Genomic DNA, 21370 nt, shown 5'->3' on the forward strand with positions numbered 1-21370 from the left:
GGAATCTATGAATGTATAATTGGCAGATAGTATTGGTTTGGAATTTGTTCTATTTGCACATAACTAATGTGATCAAGTTATATCACTCCTACCTAAGCTACCACTTTTTCTTCTGGGATCAATTTCTTTTTACCTTTCAAGATTAGGTCTAATAAAGTATTTCCCCATGTTGGATGCGACACTTTTTGATTTAGGAAATTGTCATCTATTATAATTAGAAATTAGGATGTTTTAATATGGGTAGCATACAATCTCCAGCCTATGTCACTCAAATTGAAGTCCCCCATGATCATGCAGTATTTTCCCCTAGATATTTAGACACGTGCTTAACTCACTGATCATCCTGTTCTCTAATGTGATTTGGTGGGTTGTAGCAACTACCAGCTAGTATCCCATCTTGTGCTTTACCTGTTAGGACATTGATCCAAAAGCATTCAAGATCATTTTGAATTGTGAGTTGGAAACAGGTAATCTTATTTCTGACATAATGCCACTCTCTTTCTCCTTTTGCCCACTCAAACCTTCCTGAATATGATGTAACCATTGATTTTAACATTCCAGTCATGTCAATCATCCCACCAGGTTTCAGTAAAACCAACTTGATTGAATTTATACTCACAAATGAGCAATTCCAATTTCTTTTGTGTGTTACCCAGGCTCCAGGCATTGGTGTATAGGCAATTAAGGAATTTCTTATCTTCTCTTCCTTTTGTTTTTTTGATTAATTTTATTCTCAAAATCATGACTTTGTGCAAAACGAGTGCTCATTTTTTCTCTGTTCTTACCCTCTCTTTTTTTGTTTATGCCCTTCTGAATAGTCTAGGCCAGTGGTTCTCAAAGCCGGTCCACTGCTTGTTCAGGGAAAGGCCCTGGCGGGCCGGGCTGGGACTATTTGTTTACCTGCCGCATCCGCAGGTTTGGCCGATCGTGGCTCCCACTGGCCGCGGTTCGCTGCTCCAGGCCAATGGGGGCGGCAGGTAAACAAACCAGCCCGGCCCGCTAGGTGCTTTCCCTGAACAAGTGGCGGACTGGTTTTGAGAACCACTGGTCTAGCCAGCTTGCTCCTTAGAAGAATGGTTCCCCTTCAGTTATGCTTCCAAACTATACAGCCCCTGGCCCCATAGAAGGTAGAGCAATGTTCCACAAAACCCAAACCCTCGACCTTACACCACTTATCTAGCCACAGTTTCACTTCTAGAATCTTCTTCCTTTTGTTTTCCTTCACTTATGTGACAGAGAGGATCTCCAAGAAGATCACTAGGACACGCTTCTCCTTCAGCATCTCCCTGAGATCTCTGAAGTCATCTATAACATGTGAGAGATACCACAACATGATGCCGATATGCATCGTCACTAGTGGCACACAGTTGATTTCAGAAACATATCTATTCTTAGAGTGACATCTTAGCTCTGGGAAGACAGCATACCATCCTGCTGAACACTTGTTCCTTGCAGAACGTTATTTTCATTCTTCTTCGTATAGGCTCCTCAACAAGGTTTGTCTGTCTTTCTTGGATGGTTGGAGATCTCTGTGTAGACATGCTTGATTTACTTACAGGTTGGGCACAGCAACCTCCCCATGTGTGTCATGTATACTCCTCCATTCCAATGGGTGGATCTTCAAAGATATCTTCTGCAGTTTCCACACTGAGGACCTGGTATCAGTTGGATACTTCTAGCTGTGTGGAATTCCTCCTGTTCCTCCTCTCTCTGGTGATCACAGTATCCCCATCGTCATCTGATTCCAGCTTAAATTTAGGCATGTGAGTAGTCCGATTGGGCCTGATTTCTTTTATATCAAGGTCCCCTTACACTGCTGTGGCAGAGTAAAGGGGCCATAAAGTGGATGCAAATTATATTTTCAGTCTGTGGGACTGATTATGTGCTTAAAGTTAAGTACATGTATGTTTGTAGGATCAGGACTTTAGGTATAATTGGAATAAGCCTCATGTGAGAAACGTTAATGTGTGTCATCTGATATGAAAATCTTTGGAGTGGTTTTGCAATGCACAGTGAATAATGCATGCAGTTGTGGTGTGTTCATGGTACCCAGATGGTGTGTGCCTGAAAGATCAGATTAGAATGGAGCACTATATTAGAATGGACACATTAAGCAGGACCACTTGAAGAATTTTTGGATTAAAGGATTATCGTATCCATATATCTGTATTCTCCCCTGACCTGTTCTTGGTCATCAAAAATATTCTTAAACTTTTCTCCCTTCAATGCAAATAATAATAATAAAATTAATACAAAATTAGAAGTTTCTTGAATTTGGTATTTTGCTCGCCTTTACCAACTGTTATTGAGTGACCAGGACTTCTGTGCAAAGGTGGATTTCAGGTGTAAAGTATTCCAATTTATCCCTTGGGTAAGCCTGCCCACCTTCTTTCTGAGGAATCTGCTTGACACAGCTGATAGCTGTTGTGATGCTTCCTGCAGAATAGAAGAAAAGGAGGGATGTTTGACAATGGAAATTTACTCACCAGAAAAGGAGTTTGTTGGAGACCCTCCTCTTCTCTCATTCTGCATCCTTCCAGGTCCCTCACTCCATCTCTCCCTTTCTTTACCTCTTTCCTTTTCTCTCTTTCTCATCTTGCAATTCAAAAGCTGGCAATCTCTTGAAGTGGTGTCAAGCAGAGTCAGCCTGTACCCTCAAGGCCTTTCCTAAAATTTGCTACCTAAGGTTTCCTGAGACATGGTGCTATAATGCTAGCTACTTCCAGCTGGATGCTAAAAGGAGAACTCTAACACTTTTTTTTTTTTTTACCAGTGAGTAAATTTCCCTTGCATGTCTGCTATGACCTCTTTTAATAGCATCCTTGCCTGTGCTCTTGCTAGTTATCCTCTGGTGCTTCACATTGATGTCACTATACAGAGAGGAGATTGCGCTATTGGCTGTGCTGAAGGTTGGCCCCAGTAGTGACTTTAGAAGAGCATTAGCAGTAATCGCAACACTGTGGCCAGCATCTGGAGAAGTGATTACTGTCTCTAAATATATTTTATAAACAATTGCACGACAGAGAGGTTGGGAATGCATATAAGCCTTAAGGAATTAGTCCTTTCTGCAGACAGCCTGCCCTGGCTCCTTGCCTCTATGACTCCTCCATAAAGAATGGGCTGCCAACTTTTAACTGTGAATGGCCTGCTCATGTGTTCTTGGGGGGGTGGAGCCTGACCTAACATGTTCTCCACTAAAATGTTGCAGATGCAGCAAAATATTTCACTGATATATTGCAAAAATTGAAATGAACAGAATTTGCTTTTTTAATAAATAATAATGAGGTAAGATGGGCATGAAGGAAAATCCAATAGATGTGATTTTTAAAGAAAAAAAGACTTCACAAAGTAAACACTGAAAAAAAGGTAAATTGTTATTTTAATGTAAATTATTTATAAGTTATCAAATATAAATGAAGAGATTTGTGATCCTGATTTTAAGATTCTTTAATACAATTATAAGGTTTAAATCTACCACAAAGAGAATAAAATGCTACTTGGAGAAACCATTCTGATATCTGTTTAATTAGAAGAGATTTTATATGTATTCAGAGCACACAGTGGGCTACTATTAGATAAGACATTTATCTTCATGAGTTTGGAATGCCATTATATAACATGGGATACAGCCATGATTGCATTGTGGCAAGTAATACTTTATAGAGAGATATGTGCCATATTTTAATCAAATGTATTGGACATTATGTGCTGTTCGTTTTTAAAAAAAAGCTAGCTATACTGGTTTTCCACTTGTGCTGTACCTGGATTTCTGCCTAATCACGTCCATTGCACTTCACTTAATTTGTGTTTATGGTGCTCTGTTGCTAATCCAGTTTTGCTTCTCCTCGGTCCTTGTCTCCTCTTTTAACATGTAAGCTATGCCTGCTCTGTGTGACACTATGTCCCTATCTAGTGGTGGCTTGGCCAGCTAGAGCTTGATGAGCCTGGCACAGCTTCGACTGACAGAGATGTTCCTTTTAGCTCAGGCAATAGAGGTTCATGCACTAAGATCAAGAGGTCCCAGGTTTGATCCCTGCTGCCAACGCCTCACCGAGGAGTGTCAGTGTTACGGGCGATCCCCTGACTGTCTCCCTCTGCCTAGGGTATTGCCTATTTTGTCCTGAAAGGGGTTTGCTGAACTACTCTGGGAGAGAGCAAAAGGTCTTGGAAATACCAAGGAGGCCCCCTACACGATGGGGACTTTTTCCACTGTGAGTAACGCCTATTACTGCTGCAGAGAGGTTCGTCCTCAGGCTGACTAGATGCCCTCATTGCTTCGCTGCACTTAAGCATCTTCAGGCCTGCAATGACGGATCAAGGTATGTGGGAGCCTCCACATTACGGAGCCCACTGGTGAGGAATAAACTGGACTTGTGAATCGAGGGAAATCCACCCTGGGGTTTATGTTACTTGTGGGTTGTATGGTTTTACTGATGTACCCTATCCAAATCCATCTTCCCCTTCCTTTTATATTCTTCCTCTATATTTCCCCTTGCAAATAATGTGTCCTTTGAATGTTGATTCATCAATTATAGGGGTGTCAGAAGAGTATATATATATGAGGTATTAGGCTAGTCATGGGGTAAGTACTGGGTATGGGATAGTTGAACCACATAGGGAGGTACGGTAGGGTTCCTGATCTCCTTAAACAGTCAAATGGAGGTACCACCAGTTAGTAGCTAAAAACTGAGGTCATTGAAACCCACTGCAGCCAAAGCAGAAAGATACTGAGTAAAGGCTCCTGTTGATGATTAGCTGCCCTTAGGGGTACAACCTGAAAACTCCCTTACAAACATTTTTACAGTGTTCCCCTGGTCTTCCATTGTTGCTCTGATTCTCCTGGTTCTCCCTGCGGTGCTCTGAGCTGCTCATGTAGCCCTAAAGTTCTCTTTCCCACTCCTTTGATATGTACTTGGCTCTCCAAAACTGCTTTGGCTGGTACAGCTGCTCCCTCCAGTAATCCTGAAGCCACTTGCACTGTTCTCCCAAAGTTACACTGACCTCTGTTGCTCCTGTGTCATTCTCTGCTGCTCTACTGGCTTAACGCTCGTTTAACAGGTAGAAGGCAAAAATATTTAAAGTGTTAAAATATCTAGCTAATAACCAAGAAATGATTGAAATAACATGTTATTTCAGCATGATACTTCAACACTTACACTTGAGCAGTGGAAATGATAGGATTTTTCAAGGGGATTTATCTTTCAACCTGTTGTATAAATAGAGGATATACAAATGCTTTAGTTTGAGTGGGGCTGAGGAGCAGCAGGTGTATTGTGACAAAATATCCCCAAACAAATGAAAATAGATCCTGTTTAAAATTAAGCCCAGACATTCTTCCTGCATCACCACCTTCTCCCTCTTTTTTACAAGGCGCTGCTCCCTGTGTATCTCTGTGTTGGCAATGTTTCCTCAGCTTCTAAGGCCTCACTTATCAGCAGGTCCAGCCAAATTTTTCATTTCCCTGTCTTAGTCTTGTCTCTGATTGCCTGGCAGTGTTTCTCATTCACTTCAACCATGTCTCTCAAGCCCTCTGGCAACATTTTTCAGTTTCTCATGCCACATTTCTCAGTATCCTGTGACAGTATCTTTCAGTTACTTCTGCAGTTAATCTTAGTTTCTTCGGCTGTAATCCAGCCTCCCTCTGGCCTGTTTCTCTTAGCTCCTCTATCTTGTCGTCCTCTGGTTTTCCAGTCACCTCTCCCAGTTCTCCTGCTGTCATTGAATTTGGTGAAGTACAATGTACTGAAGCTGCAACCAAGACACAAAGCATAACTTTCATTTATACACTGCGAGGTTTCCTGTGTATTGTCCACAGTATGGTCTGATAAATGTATTCACACAAGCAGAAAATTTTATTCAGAACAATAAGATTCATCTGGTCACATGCAGTTTACAGCTTTGGGAAGTTTTGTTAGCTGTCTTATTTTAGAGTATTTCTATTTCATTTGAAACATACATTTCACATATTAGATAATACAAATATAGCTATGCAAATCTGTTGAATTGTTCATAAAATCATAGAATCATAGAATATCAGGGTTGGAAGGGACCTCAAGAGGTCATCTAGTCCAACCCCCTGCTCAAAGCAGGACCAATTCCCAACTAAATCATCCCAGCCAGGGCTTTGTCAAGCCGGGCCTTAAAAACCTCCAAGGAAGGAGACTCCACCACCTCCCTAGGTAACGCATTCCAGTGCTTCACCACCCTCCTAGTGAAATAGTGTTTCCTAATATCCAACCTGGACCTCCCCCACTGCAACTTGAGACCATTGCTCCTTGTTCTGTCATCTGCCACCACTCAGAACAGCTGAGCTTCATCCTCTTTGGAACCCCCCTTCAGGTAATTGAAGGCTGCTATCAAATCCCCCCTCATTCTTCTCTTCTGGAGACTAAACAATCCCAGTTCCCTCAGCCTCTCCTCATAAGTCATGTGCTCCAGACCCCTAATCATTTTTGTTGCCCTCCGCTGGACTCTTTCCAATTTTTCCACATCCTTCTTGTAGTGTGGGGCCCAAAACTGGACACAGTATTCCAGATGAGGCCTCACCAATGTCGAATAAAGGGGAACGATCACGTTCCTCGATCTGCTGGCAATGCCCCTACTTATACAGCCCAAAATGCCGTTAGCCTTCTTGGCAACAAGAGCACACTGTTGACTCATATCCAGCTTCTCGTCCACTGTGACCCCTAGGTCCTTTTCTGCAGAACTGCTACCTAGCCATTCGGTCCCTAGTCTGTATCAGTGCATGGGATTCTTCCGTCCTGCACTTGTCCTTGTTGAACCTCATCAGGTTTTTTTTGGCCCAATCCTCTAATTTGTCTAGGTCCCTCTGTATCCAATCCCTACCCTCTAGTGTATCTACCATGCCTCCTAGTTTAGTGTTATCTGCAAACTTGCTGAGAGTGCAGTCCACACCACCCTCCAGATCATTAATAAACTGTTGACTTGGCAAAGTGGTATCATAAGTAAATTGATACAGAGAACACCTAAGAATCGTATATTGAGAGAGCTATTAAGGTATAGAAATATCAGAAGTGGACCGGGAACTGCGGCCAGTGGGAGCTGCGGGGGATGGCATCTGCGGGTGAGGGCAGTGCGCGGAGCCTCCTGGCCACCCCTGCGCCTAGTGGCTGCAGGGACATACCGGCTGCTTCTGGGAGCCACCTCAGGTAAGTGCCACTCGGAGCCTGCACCCCGAACCCTCTCCCGCACCCCAATCCCCCACCCCAGCCTGGAGCTCCTTCCCTCACTCCGAATCCCTTGGCCCCAGCTCGGAGCCTCTCCCGCACCCTGATCCCCTCATTTCTGGTCCCACCTCGGACCTGCACCCCCAGCCCAGAGCCCATACCCCATACCTCCTCTTGCACCCCAACCTCCTGCCCCAACCTGGAGCTCCCTCCCGCACTCCAAACCCCTTGTCCCCAGCCTGGAGCCCCCTCCTGCACCCCAAACCCCTCATCCCTGGCCCCATCCCAGAACCTGCACCCCAGCCGGAGCCCTCACCCCCTCCTGCACTCCAAGCCCCTGCCCCAGCCCAGTGAAAGTGAGTGAGGGTGGGGGAGAGAAGGGGGATGGAGTGAGCAGGGGGATGGGCCTTGGGGAAGGGGAGGAGCAGGGCTTCGGGGAAGGGGAGGGGGCAGGGCAAGGGTGTTCGGTTTTGTGCGATTAGAAAGTTGGCAACCCTACTTCATGCTTTTGTACAAGAGGGGAGCTTATAGTCCCAAGTAAGGATTTAATGATTGAGCCTTGTATTATTAAATTGCATATGGCATTTCTTTGCAATTCAGAGTTAAACTTATGTTCTATTATGTCACAGAAGGATATTTAGCATTCTTTTTAAAGACAAAATCAATGAATAATTACTTGCTTAAAACAAGTTTTAATAATATAATCTGTTTAAATTCCATAAATAACTCAACAAGAATCAACAGGAGAGCACAGTTTTATTAATGTATCTGTTTTTTACTATTGCAGTAGATTATCTTTAGTTCCATTAAAGAACTCCCATCAAGACATCAAACTAGGGCTACCCAGAGGATTCAGGGGGCCTGGGGCAAAGCAATTTCGGAGGCTCCTTCCATAAAAAAAAGTTGCAATACTATACAATACTATATTCCCGTGGCGGCCTCTGTGGGGCCCGGAGCCTGGGGCAAATTGCCCCACTTGCCCCCCCCCCCCCCCTCCGGGCGGCCCTGCATCAAACAAAGGTTAATTTAGGTGTTAGAGTAATCAAAGTAGGACTTAAAAAAATCCTATTAGAGAGCTTCAATATTAAGTGAATTTGTTTCAAGATGGTGCCATCTATTTTTCATTGTCAACTAGAAGAGCCAAGAAGAGAGATGACAGTGGAGGAATATGTCCACAGCCCACACAAGCCCATTGACCTCAGAAGTCCAGTGTAAATGACTGGCTATAATGTTACTTTCTCTCCAGCTGTGATAGTATGACCTCGCAGAAATTGAGTTCTTTAGAAGTGGTATGAGTAATGGGCCACCTCCCCCACCTCACTCCTGATCACCATCTCAACTATACTGATAGTAACTGATGATAACATAAAGGATGTAACTCTGGACATAGAGTATTTCCAGATGCAAATATTCACATGTTCTTTATTGTTATAGTACCCATGGGTTTTATATCATATATCATAGATCTATGGATTAATTTTACCTCATTGTTATAGTTCTTAAATAATATGGATTTCTGATGTTTTCTGTACAAGCTTTGTTCCTTGGATTTGTTGTGGAAAGATAGAATTTGGCAGTGGCATGGACGTGATCATTTTCTTTATAGCAGTATTCATACTGGAAGTATTCAGTAATCAGTTACATGTTGTTTTGAGCTATAGAATCCTCATGCTCTATTAACTGTGGTGTTAGGAAAATGGCTGTTGGCAATTTTCCATCATGTCAGTGCTTTTAGTATTTACTAAATGTAGTAGTTAGTATTTTAGTAAACTGCATTTTCTGAAGGCTACAAAATCCCCCTTTTCACATATTTGGGAATAAGAGTATATTTCTTCTTTTGATATGTGCCTTACGTGACATAGCAGCTGCACATTATGTACTGCTAGTGTAACTTTTGGAATTTCAAAAGCCTAAGTTGAGTTCAGTCACTGCCTCAGTGTTCATTCTGTCTGTGTGTCATTCTTTGATCTAGTGTACGCTGAAGAAGAATATTTAGAATATAAGTAGTAGTATTCAAAGGGGAGAAATTTTAATATAAACCATTATAATATCTTTCTTCACTAGAAATGTTGTGGAAGGTTCTTTCTTTACTCACTATTACACAGCAATTCATAATATATGTTCAGATATTGTTTAAAATAAAAGACTGTTCATATTCCAATCAATACAACCAAGATGATACATAATTCAGCTTTAATGGGACATGGAGTTCATTTTTCAATTCAGCATTGAATGATTTGATATTCTTTGAAATGTAAAGCTGTGATCTATGGACAGGGGTTATAAAAATCTAAAGTCATTTAATAATATGCATGTCAAATACTAAATCAATGGGCTGCTGTTTTAGTTTCTTAAATTGTATACTGGCTTTCACTAAGTGTCAAGTCTCAGTAGTCTGAAATGGTATCATGGTTTCTCTTTCCAATTATTACTTATTTTTTACTTATTTTTCTTCTGATAGATTTTTTCCCCCCCTCTATCATTTTTTTCCTCTTGGGAACTTTAACATTTACATTGCATTAAGCATCTGCTGTTTATATCAAAAGCTCCCTGAAAATCTCTGCCTTTGTTTATGCCAGTTAATGTTAGGTAATACTTTGTAGTGCAATAAGAAGCAATAAAAAAATCAACAATAAACTGCTGTGTGTCAGTGATTTTTCCTCAGGGTCTGCAACAAGCTATTTGATTTTGACTGAACTAATGGTATATAGACTCAGACCCTTATGCTAGCTCCATAGACTTATGTCCATATATCCTTTCAGTGCATATCTTATGTATAGAAGAATGTTGTCTAGGGTAGTCACTCAGATAATATGGTGATGAGTGGCAAAATAAGAATATGGATAGATAGAAATGTTATTCAAAGAGCCACCAAATAATATGATTATCCTCTGGTGTGAGTTTGCATGCTTACAGTATTTCAAGTAAAGGCATCAGGAGTCCCTTAAAATAGCGGCCTAAATTTTCAAAAGTGACTAATAATTTTGGGTACCTCAGTTATTAGGTGCTGAATTTGAGACAGCTTAAAGGGGCCAGGTTTTCAGAAGGCAGGTATTCAGTAGTTTTGGAAAATCAGGCCTTTCTTTGAAGGGGTATCTCAAGTTGGACATCCAAACTCACTTCTGAGAATGCAGGCCAGTTTGTCCAATTCTTTTAAATTTATTTTTAAAAAAAATTAGAAGTGCTTTTCTGCTGCAGTATTGAAAAAGGATGGATTGATTTTAAATCAAGGCAATTTAAATCACCAAGTAAAAAGCCTCGATTTAAATTGATTTTAATCAACTTTTCCATTTGTACTTGTTACTTTCTAAAGAAAGATGCATTCTCATTAAATCCCATTAAAACATGTTGATTTATAACTAAATAGAGCCTTTACACTAGATTTGGTACATCTTCTTACTACTCAAGAGGGTACAACACTATAACTATATACATTTATTTAAGCAACCATATAGCTTAATATTTTCAGATTTTTATCAATTAATTGCACGTTTTAGTATGTTAGAAAATGGTGAATGATATATTGCTTATTTACTAGATAATTAACTTTTTCCTCATGATTTGTGTGAAGCTGCATTAAGATGGTAACTGGAATTAAATTAAACACGTAACAGCATATAGAATTTATTTTTCTTAAATAAGCTCTTGATACAGTGTATGACCTATTTTGCCATATTTATAAAGCTTGTTCTCAAAAGTTAGATTCCCTCCTCCCCCCGATTCTTTCTTTATATAGAAAAGCAGCCTTTAACTCAAAGTTTTTGATAGTGGCTAATAGATTCAGGATATTTATTTTTTATTTAAAGATTTTGAGAGATTATAATAAGTTTAGGCTTTAATGTATTTTTATTAAATTTTGATTTTATTTTAAACACATTTATTTTAAAAAAGAAAAATAGATTATAATTTACATAATCAAAGAACCCCATTTTAAATAAAAGCAATGTGATTTTTATTTTTTTTAATTGTTCTTTATCCATCCTGTGTTAAAGTCAATTGGAGTCCTTCCATTGACTTTAGAGGGTTTTCAGTTAGACTCTGGGTGTTTAGAAGAAAGGGGGCAACTGAATTATATATATGTTAGACAAACATCTTGTGACAGGATCCCCACAAGGTGCAGCCTGGGACTGTGGGACCTCTGTGTCCCCTGAACTCTCTCCAGCCTGGGCTGTCTCTCACAATGGCTTGCTAGTGACAAGTGACAAGCAGCAAGCCCCTCCAGGCACAGTGATCACTCAGCACAACAGCATGTGGAGCCCCAGTACACCCAGCTATGTTGCATGAATGCTCCTAGAGCCACTTATGAATCAGACAGAGAAAGGCACCAGCTCCCAGCACCATACCTCAGGAATATACCGTCTTGCACTGCTCAAGGTGGGCAGTGCAAAGTTATTAATTGGTTCACCACTTTATCAATGGAAAGTGGACATACACTAGCCTTTGCAAACCTGATAAGATTACCAACACTTAAGGCAAACCCACTGGTAAAGATAAACAGTTAAACAAATTTACTGACTACAAAAGATAGATTTTACAGCTGAGGAATATGGGGGGTTACAGGGTGATCCCCCAAGGTACGGAATGTCACACACCTGTCAAGGATGGTCTGGATACTTAGTCCTGCCTTGAGTGCAGGGGACTGGACCAGAAGACCTCTCGAGGTCCCTCCCAGTCCTATGATTCTATGCTTCTATAAGATGAAAGGTAGAATTGCCTGCTCACAGAGTTTTATTAGAAGTAAATAAAATGAAAAAATAGAGAGAAATATTTTTTTACTAATTTCTTGGTATAGTCATATTAAGTATTACTTGTAATTTGCAGTGGGCACAACATTTTCAGCCAGAACTGTGACTTTTTCTAGTTGATGTCCCTTAAAGTGTATGTGGCTCATTAAAAGGTATTCGGCTACAGAGAAGCATCCTCCACCAATTAGCAGTACAAGGGAATGGTTCATATTAATGGGAACTGGGTGGCAGAAATGTCTCAACAGAATAAATCCTTGCTGTAAACAATTTTTTTGACAGCAACCTTCATATAAAACATTACAAGAAGCTTTGAACAGAGAATTAATAAAGTTGTTGATTGCAATGTGCGCAGTTGGCAAAGGGCAAAGCGCAAAGCTATACTTGAGGTTTCATATACCATGAATAGAATAAATTGTTTTTAGTCTCCTTTTTTCTTAGTCACTCATAACTACTATGAGAGAAGTGCAATAGATGCTACCAGCAAGTCCCTGAAACTGTAATGCTAAAGAAGACTCCTCCAGGAAAATTAATGAAAACAGAATATTACCAGAAGAATGTAAATTAACTCAAAACAGTTTTAGAGAGTGGGATTTTTCTAGCAAAAGTTATGAATTTCCAGGAAAACATGTGGATAATAAAGACATGTGCTATATACCTGATGCTGTGGAAAAAAGACCAGTTTATGACTAAGACATGGGGTACACTGGTGAAGAATATCAGTGCTATTACAAAAGTCAGTGAGATCTAGGGTGATTTGCTAATATATGCTGGCCACAGAAGTTAAAGCTTTGTGAAAGCAGTTTTACCTTTTACATCCACCTGTTCCAAGATTTCAAAAAAGGTTGAGGAAAGAGTATGAATAGCTGGTTTGGGGGTTAAGGTTTTACTTCCTGTTGGACATGCACAAGTAGCAGTGTCCCAGAGCTGCCAAATTGACACCAGAGGCTTGAAGTAAATTTGCATCCCAGAGAAAGAGAGCATAGCATCTTGGATAGGTATAGATTTTGTATTCTCTTACTATTTTTTTCACCCTTCCCAGACTGGTAGACCCACCAGTCAGTGTTTGTCTGTCTCAGGACACCAGCTGTCTTTTATCCCTTCAAAAGTCCGTTGTTTGAAAGTTCCCACCTGAAGCTTTCCTGAGGTTTTGAGCAGGCCTCCTGAACCTAGTCAAACTGGTTTATGTGTTTCTCCAGATGGGGTAGAGGTCATCTTCAGCAGTGGATTACTGGTATTGTCAATCAGAGCTCCAGGCAGTTGGACTCTGTCCACAGCCATTGTTTTGAGTTCCTACAGGATTTAACTCTTAGCTACTTTTCAGTCAGCAGTACAATAACCACCAAACCCACAGAGAGATATATAACACTAATAAAAATGTATACAAGTATCTCCAACGACTTTCTCATTGGATAAGGAATGTCTTGATGGGGGGAAAGGAGAAGCCGATGGGTTAGTGGAAGAATGCAGGAGACTGACAGAAGAATGGGAGAAAAGTCCCAGATGCAGGACATTCTTGTTGAGGGGCAGGAATCTTGCTTTCCAGTTAAGCACACCTAGAGTCTGATCCTGCTCCCATTGACTTCAGTTGTGCAGGAATGAGGACCTCATGCTTTCTCAGTTGTGGGTGTCAAGGGATTTGGCATAATTAAATGAGAAAAGTGAAAAAGCACCATTATTTGTTCAGATTAAACCAAAATCAGAGGTGTGTGAGTGTAAGTATCATAGGTAAGGATAAGAATGCAACTTTTAGGGTAGAGGATCTTTAAGACCAGCTTAAATGGTTTAATATTAAATTGACAGTTTCTATTTTGTATCATGACTATAATCACTAATAAAATTAGGCAATTATATACTAATGTTGAACTCACATAATTATGAAGACAATTAAATATTTGGAAATAAGATTCTGTGGTGTTACATGTAGTTTTTATTGTTAATGCTTTCCATTAGACACTCAGCGAGATGAATGTCAATCAAACACATCCAAATGCTTTCCTTGCAATTGAATAATTGTATTTTTACCATTTGACAGTGCAGTACATTATAGAGTCAAGATCTGGCATCTTGTCTCCTTTATTTCATTTCTGGTGACTTTGTTTTGACTGTATAGTTTTTACCTCTAAGTCATGAATTTAGTCTTTGTGAAGGTTAAGAGGTGGAAGCCCTCTATTATGTCAGTAGAACATAGGATTCTCTGCACTGCTGTATCAGGAAATCTCAAGTAACAGTTTTCTGTTGTATGAGGCTATTATTCTCTGCCACTAATAACAAGCACTTCTATTTCTACAGCAATTTCCACATAATCAAACATTCACAAGTGCTTTACAAAGAATTTAATTAAATAGGTAGTGGAATAACTGGATGTACCATACACAGTAGCTATTATATATTCAGCCGCTCAGATTTTGTGGTTAGTACAAAACTGTCTCTAGCAGTACAACGTTTGAAAGGTCTTTCTATCAAAACATGGGCATCATCACCTTTTTTTGCTGTTGTGTTAAGTCAAGATAGAACTGTGTCTCACCCTGTTCCTTAAAAAAATACAGAAGGAATCTTAATGGATGGCAACTTCAGCAACACAATATACCTTCCCTAATTTCCTATTTGTGTAATAAGTAAAACCAGATTATTTTGTTGGGACTTGAACCTGAAACACTGTGGCTCCTGAACCAAACGTTTAATTTACTGAATTCCCTGTTATGGATATGGATTCCTTTCTTATGTCACAAGATCAAGCATATACCGGAAGTTTTATTCAAAGACAATGGCCATGTGAGTAGCAATAACAAAATCTACAGAATCAAGATCTCCCATTGCAAAATATCACTTATCCATTGGCACTCAGATTTTTGACAGAATAGTCTAGTTATATAACAGCAATTGCAAATCACCAAGAGGAGGAAGACAATTAAAGAGGTCCTTCATTTTGTGGAGGTGAATATTTTCAGGGCCTGATTCAGAGCTCATCAAAACCAATGGGAGTCTTTCCGTTGACTTCAGTGTGCATTGGATCCAATCCCTCTCAGACCTGCTCTACACTAGGGGGGAGGATTGACCTAAGATATGCAACTTCAGCTACGAGAGTAGCGAAGTCGATGTATTTAGGTCTACTTACCGCGGCATGTGCATGGCGTTGAGTCGACTGCTGCCACTCCCCCGTCAACTCCGCTTGCGCCTCGCGTGGCGGGGGAATACTGGAGTAGATGGGAGAGCACTCGGGGATCGATTTTATTGTGTCTACACTAGACGCGATAAATCGATCCCCAATAGATCTATCACTACCCGCCGATCCGTTAGGAAAAACGTGAATGTTTCCAAGCACTGAGGTGAACCCTATGATAGGTTAGATGTTTACTACCATGTCCATGGGCTTTGAAAGACTCCTGAAATTACCTATATTAGGATTCATAGATTCTAGGACTGGAAGGGACCTCGAGAGGTCATCGAGTTCAGTCCCCCGCCCGCATGGCAGGACCAAATACTGTCTAGACCATCCCTGATAGACATTTATCTAACCTACTCTTAAATATCCAATAGAGATGGAGATTCCACAACCTCCCTAGGCAATTTATTCCAGTGTTTAACCACCCTGACAGTTAGGAACTTTTTCCTAATGTCCAACCTAAACCTCCCTTGCTGCAGTTTAAGCCCATTGCTTCTTGTTCTATCCTTAGAGGCTAAGGTGAACAAGTTTTCTCCCTCCTCCTTATGACACCCTTTTAGATACCTGAAAACTGCTATCATGTCTCCTCTCAGTCTTCTCTTTTCCAAACTAAACAAACCCAATTCTTTCAGCCTTCCTTCATAGGTCATGATCTCAAGATCTTTAATCATTCTTGTTGCTCTTCTCTGGACCCTCTCCAGTTTCTCCACATCTTTCTTGAAATGCGGTGCCCAGAACTAGACACAATACTTCAGCTGAGGCCTAACCAGAGCAGAGTAGAGCGGAAGAATGACTTCTCGTGACTTGCTCACAATACACCTGTTAATACGTCCCAGAATCATGTTTGCTTTTTTTGCAACAGCATCACACTGTTGACTCATATTTAGCTTGTGGTCCACTATAACCCCTAGATCCCTTTCTGCCGTACTCCTTCCTAGACAGTCTCTTCCCATTCTGTATGTGTGAAACTGATTTTTCCTTCCTAAGTGGAGCACTTTGCATTTGTCTTTGTTAAACTTCATCCTGTTTACCTCAGACCGTTTCTCCAATTTGTCCAGATCATTTTGAATTATGACCCAGTCCTCCAAAGCAGTTGCAATCCCTCCCAGTTTGGTATCATCCGCAAACTTAATAAGTGTACTTTCTATGCCAATATCTAAGTCGTTAATGAAGATATTGAACAGAGCCGGTCCCAAAACAGACCCCTGTGGAACCCCACTTGTTATGCCTTTCCAGCAGGATTGGGAACCATTAATAACAACTCTCTGAGTACGGTTATCCAGCCAGTTATGCACTCACCTTATAGTAGCCCCATCTAAGTTGTATTTGCCTAGTTTATTGATAAGAATATCATGCGAGACTGTATCAAATGCCTTACTAAAGTCTAGGTATACCACATCCACAGCTTCTCCCTTATCCACAAGACTCGTTATCCTATCAAAGAAAGCTATCAGATTGGTTTGACACGATTTGTTCTTTACAAATCCATGCTGGCTATACCCTATCACCTTACCACCTTCCAAGTGTTTGCAGATGATTTCCTTAATTACTTGCTCCATTATCTTCCCTGGCACAGAAGTTAAACTAACTGGTCTGTAGTTTCCTGGGTTGTTTTTATTTCCCTTTTTATAGATGGGCAGTATATTTGCCCTTTTCCAGTCTTCTGGAATCTCTCCCGTCTCCCACGGATGGGAGGAAGGACACAGATGCACCCAAGAGCATTAACATAGCAATATTTTTGGAAACCAGCGTGGCCCCCAGGCATTCTATGTTATGTTAACACTTTGTCAGTCCCATAAAGCACTTAAGCACATGCTTAACTTTTAACATGCGAGTAGTTTGAGGCTTCATAAATGCTTTGGTGTCCTGTCATTAACAATCTACCTGCTAACTGTTAGCAAAGCAGTTAGTTCTCCAATAGATTGGGAGGGTCTGGAAGTCAATGCTAGTTTTGCTATTGACTTCAGTGAGGCCTGGATATCACCACTCTCACTGGGATCTCACCCAGGATCTTTTGTTTCTCTGTTTTGGCTCAATTGTTTGTACCTGTAATTAAAAAAAACCATTATCCTTATTCCTTCATTGCATGATGGCCAGAGATTTGTCATTTCTCATGTCAGTTATAACGAACTGCAGTGATTCCAAACGATCTGTACACTTCAAAATGTTTCAAAAAATGTTATTTTGAAGTTACTATAGCAGCTAGGTCTAGGAGTATTGAGTCACACTTTTTTGTTTGTTTAATGGTAGATCTTTTGTTATTAGAATAGCTACTTCTACATACCGGTGAAGTTTCTGTGTGACCTGATGCCTGGGATAGACAACACTGAGAATGCCACATTCAGGGCAGACTGCAAGAAATAGGGCATACATCCCTGGTAAACTGGTGTTTACTCTATAATTAGGGTCACCAAACCCATAACAAAAGAGCTTCTGCAGTGCCACACTGGTTAAACAGAAGCCAAACACAGTCCTCTTTAGGCATTCCAGCCCTTGGCTCCCATCCAGATGACCCATCTAATATAGTAATATTAGAACCCATTTCACCAGGTTCTTACTGATCCCAAAGGCTCAGACACTTACCCCAGATCAGTATGTATTTCAGATTTTATCAAATATCACACCGTTAGCCAATCCTTAGTAAACTAACTAAAGATTTATTAATACAAGAAAAGAAGAGAGTTATAAATGGTTAATAGGTCATATACATACAAATGGTTACCAAGTCCTTGTATCAGATTTGTAGCAGTGATGGAATAGAATGCTGATTTGCAAAAATCTCTCTGCTAACTTCCCCAGAAGATTGGAAAATCCTCAATTCATAGTTCAAGATGCTCCTTTTACCTGTAAATCCATAGTCCAGAGAATTAGAGCAAGAAAGAGGCAAAATGGAGATGCTCAGGTGTCTTTTATATCCTCTATCATGTGCCTGGGAATATACTGTCCCAAACAAAGCCCACAGCCCAGGTGCCTGGGAAGTTACTGGCTCAACATGGTTTGCTGAATTGCAGGGAGTGGCCATTGAACCCCTGTTTGAGGCATCCTCAGGAAGAGATATCTGGATAGGATGAGTTTCTTCAATGGCTCATTATGAGATTGGCGCGTCCTTGATGTGCCATCAACAAATAGCTGTCTAGCCCTAATGTAAATTCTATCTGGGGTGTATCAGCCAGGAACAAACATGTTTTAGATACAAGTACGTCGCCAATATTCATAAGTTCAAATACAAAGATGACACGTGCCTATAAACAAGATAATCATACTTAGCAAATCGTAACTTTTCCATTGATACCTTACATATTCTGTGCAAGATTTGTTGCAGTTGTAGAACAGTGGTAATATCAAAGCTATAAATGGTCATCTTTAATCACACAGCATCACATCCTGACTCTGCAATTCCAATACTTCTAGCTATTTTGAATATTGAAGTAGCTACTGGCGTCTGCTCCTGCTCCCAAGGACAGTGACTATTTTGACTTCAATGGAGGCAAGCCTGGGCATTACTTTATGATCACCTGGGTGTGGAGCTACTTGGGACTGGCACATGCCAAAGTTCTAAATTCATACAGTGTTTCTTCGATCTCTGAAGTGAGACTCCCACTGGTGGCCCATTTTCTTGGCCTATTGTACCACATATTACTGTATGCTTCCTATACCTGAAATAAGCAACCTTGGGAAATGTATATTTTAGGGTTGATAGAATTATTGTTAGCCATATAGTACTTTTATTCTGCTGGGTAGAGAAGCCAAGTAAGTCATCCTCCAGTAAACCCAGGTTTATTCCCATCCATAAGGCAAGTTACATTACTTTTTACCTTTCTACAGTAAAATCTCTGTCAAGTTTGAGTGGACCTTGCATTCTCCTCTGCCCACTTGTTGAGCCCAGATACTATTGGGAGAAGTCCCCTGCCCTCTTTCTGCTGTCTGCATAAAGACCGGCCCCATTCTCATCTTTATGTTTTGTTAGCCTCTGAGTCATTATGGAATAGTCCAGTGGTTTCAGGAATCCTAGGAAGAGAAATAGGGAAAGATACATTTGAGAAATTGTCAGAATTCTTTCTTCCCTCAGAGCATGTCTGCCAGTAATACTACTCACAGAATGGGGCTTCAATGTACCGTACCTTCTATTTTAAGAATTTAATTTGAATGGTCACCTGTCATCTTGAAGGTAGTTATTGTGAAGTATTACTTCAGCACTTCCCTGGATGTCACCCATTGCCTTTACTGACATGCATCTTTGATATACAAGATGTCCCCGGCTAAGTCAATGTCATCAAGGAATAAAATTCATTTTGTATTTGGTAGAGGTCTATGTTATTATTTTGTGTAATGCACCTGGGGCATGTAAGGCATGTATGGAATTAAATACATTAATATAAATAAATAAGCAATAGAGGGGATATTTTAAAAGGTAAATAATATATACAAAATCTACTCCCATTAAAAATCCAATAATTGACTGTGTTACAAGGTGGAAATCATAAAATATGAGAGAACAAATAATGAAGTAAGAATGAAAGAAAACAATGCTTATTAAAATGATTTTTATAGATAATATTGTAAGGGGAGAACTCAAATGAACAGCTTACTTTTTACACAGATGTTATTAAGAAAAACACTCCTAATAATGATTTATAGCTTTTACTTACAATAACTTTAGAGCATAATAGCTTCCACAAGCAAGTTAAAACACATTTTGTTCTGTTTCTAGATCTATTAGCTGTGCCTAAGCATCCATATGCTGCTATGGAGAACTGGGGACTAAGTGTTTTTGTGGAGCAAAGAATACTGCTAGATCCAAGCATTTCTTCTATATCCTACTTACTGGATGTCACCATGGTTATTGTACATGAACTATGCCACCAGGTATGAGACATGCAACCAGTTATGAGAACTTGGTACAAGCCTGAGAGAGCAAATGTATTCTGTTTCAAAGCTGATATTCTTACACAAGTAATTGCACACATTTGTTATAGCTGTATTGAAAATAACTTGGAGACCTCTAAGATATGTCACTAAAATGCAGAAATCCAGAAAAATCAGATACAATGCAAAAGAGCAAATGAGTGGGAATGAATAAACTTTCTAATGTTGAGTTTAGGTTGTGAATGCTGCCACCCACTAGCCTCCCTGCATTCTGTGTTCAACCAATATTGTAGCAAACTTGTCCCTTTCCTCTGATTATTATGATGGTGCTGTGTGTATATAAATGGTAAGTACATTGATAGCCATATAAAATGATTTATTACAGCACTGTAGCAGATTTAGGTTGAGTTGATGTTCATGTCAAAATTTGCTTTGGCTGAAATCATTTTGATAGTCCCCTTTTCCCAACACACACATACTTAAGAAGCAGTATTTTTTTATTCTGCCACTGACCCTCTTTCACAAATGATGGATATTTTGTCTCTGTGTGTATTGAAACTCTCGTATAAATTAGGAAACTTTGCAATAAACCCATATTACAATTTATTTCGCATTTCTCTTTTCCATCTTCTTATCTCGAACTAAGCACATTACGAGTGTTCAGTAATATTGAGTTGCATGCAAATGTTATTAAAGAACTGTGCTACAGGGACAGGAAACCCTTTCTTGCACTGGTAACAGGCATAATAATAGCCTCTGGGTTAAAATGAATGAAATCCTACTGTGTAATCAGCGTGGCTTACATCTGTGACTTTACACAGGATCTTTTAAAAAGCAGTGCCCATTCTTAGTACTTTTTCAAAATAAAAAATAACATTGAAATAGTAACTTTCTAATGCGTATTCTGATAGGTAAACCTGGAAATTATAATGTTTAATTCATATTCATGTTTCACATTGAAAGTGTAGGTAAAAATTGAGTCCTCAACTAAAACATGATATGCTTCTTGGAGCTTGTTGCTGATATAATCTCAGTATGATCCTTTACTTTGTAATAAATTCTTTATTAGATAGTACAATAAAGCAGTAGACAATAGACTGTAAAAATCATAGAACCTTAGAAATTAGGGATAAAAAATACATATCGGGTCATCTAGTCTATCCCATCTGTTAGTGTAGGATCCCTCTCTATGGTACATTTTCTAATGCTTTTTCTAGTATTGTTTTAAATGTTTGAAATTACAGAGTTCCCATCACTGCCCTGGGATACTAGTCTACAATTCAATAAATCTCAGTGTTGTACGTTATTCCCGTATAGTTAGCTTAAATTTTCCTTTTTCTTAAATTCTTCTAATTACTTCTAGTTTTCCCTTGTGCCACTTTAGATAGTTTGCTCTCCTTCCAAGCTGA

At 39.9% G+C, this 21370-nt stretch overlaps 1 protein-coding gene across 1 annotated transcript in view; it reads left to right on the plus strand.

Annotated features, from left to right (window-relative positions):
- TRHDE (thyrotropin releasing hormone degrading enzyme) overlaps positions 1 to 21370 on the plus strand; it is a 310867-nt gene that overhangs the window by 124105 nt on the left and 165392 nt on the right. Inside the window, exon 4 of the mRNA XM_005305099.5 lies at positions 19807 to 19961. Coding sequence (XP_005305156.2) covers positions 19807 to 19961 — 155 coding nt within the window. The remainder of the gene's footprint in view (positions 1 to 19806; positions 19962 to 21370) is intronic.

The sequence above is a fragment of the Chrysemys picta genome, chromosome 1, assembly GCF_011386835.1.
Source record: "Chrysemys picta bellii isolate R12L10 chromosome 1, ASM1138683v2, whole genome shotgun sequence".
In the NCBI taxonomy this organism is placed as follows: Eukaryota; Metazoa; Chordata; order Testudines; family Emydidae; genus Chrysemys; species Chrysemys picta.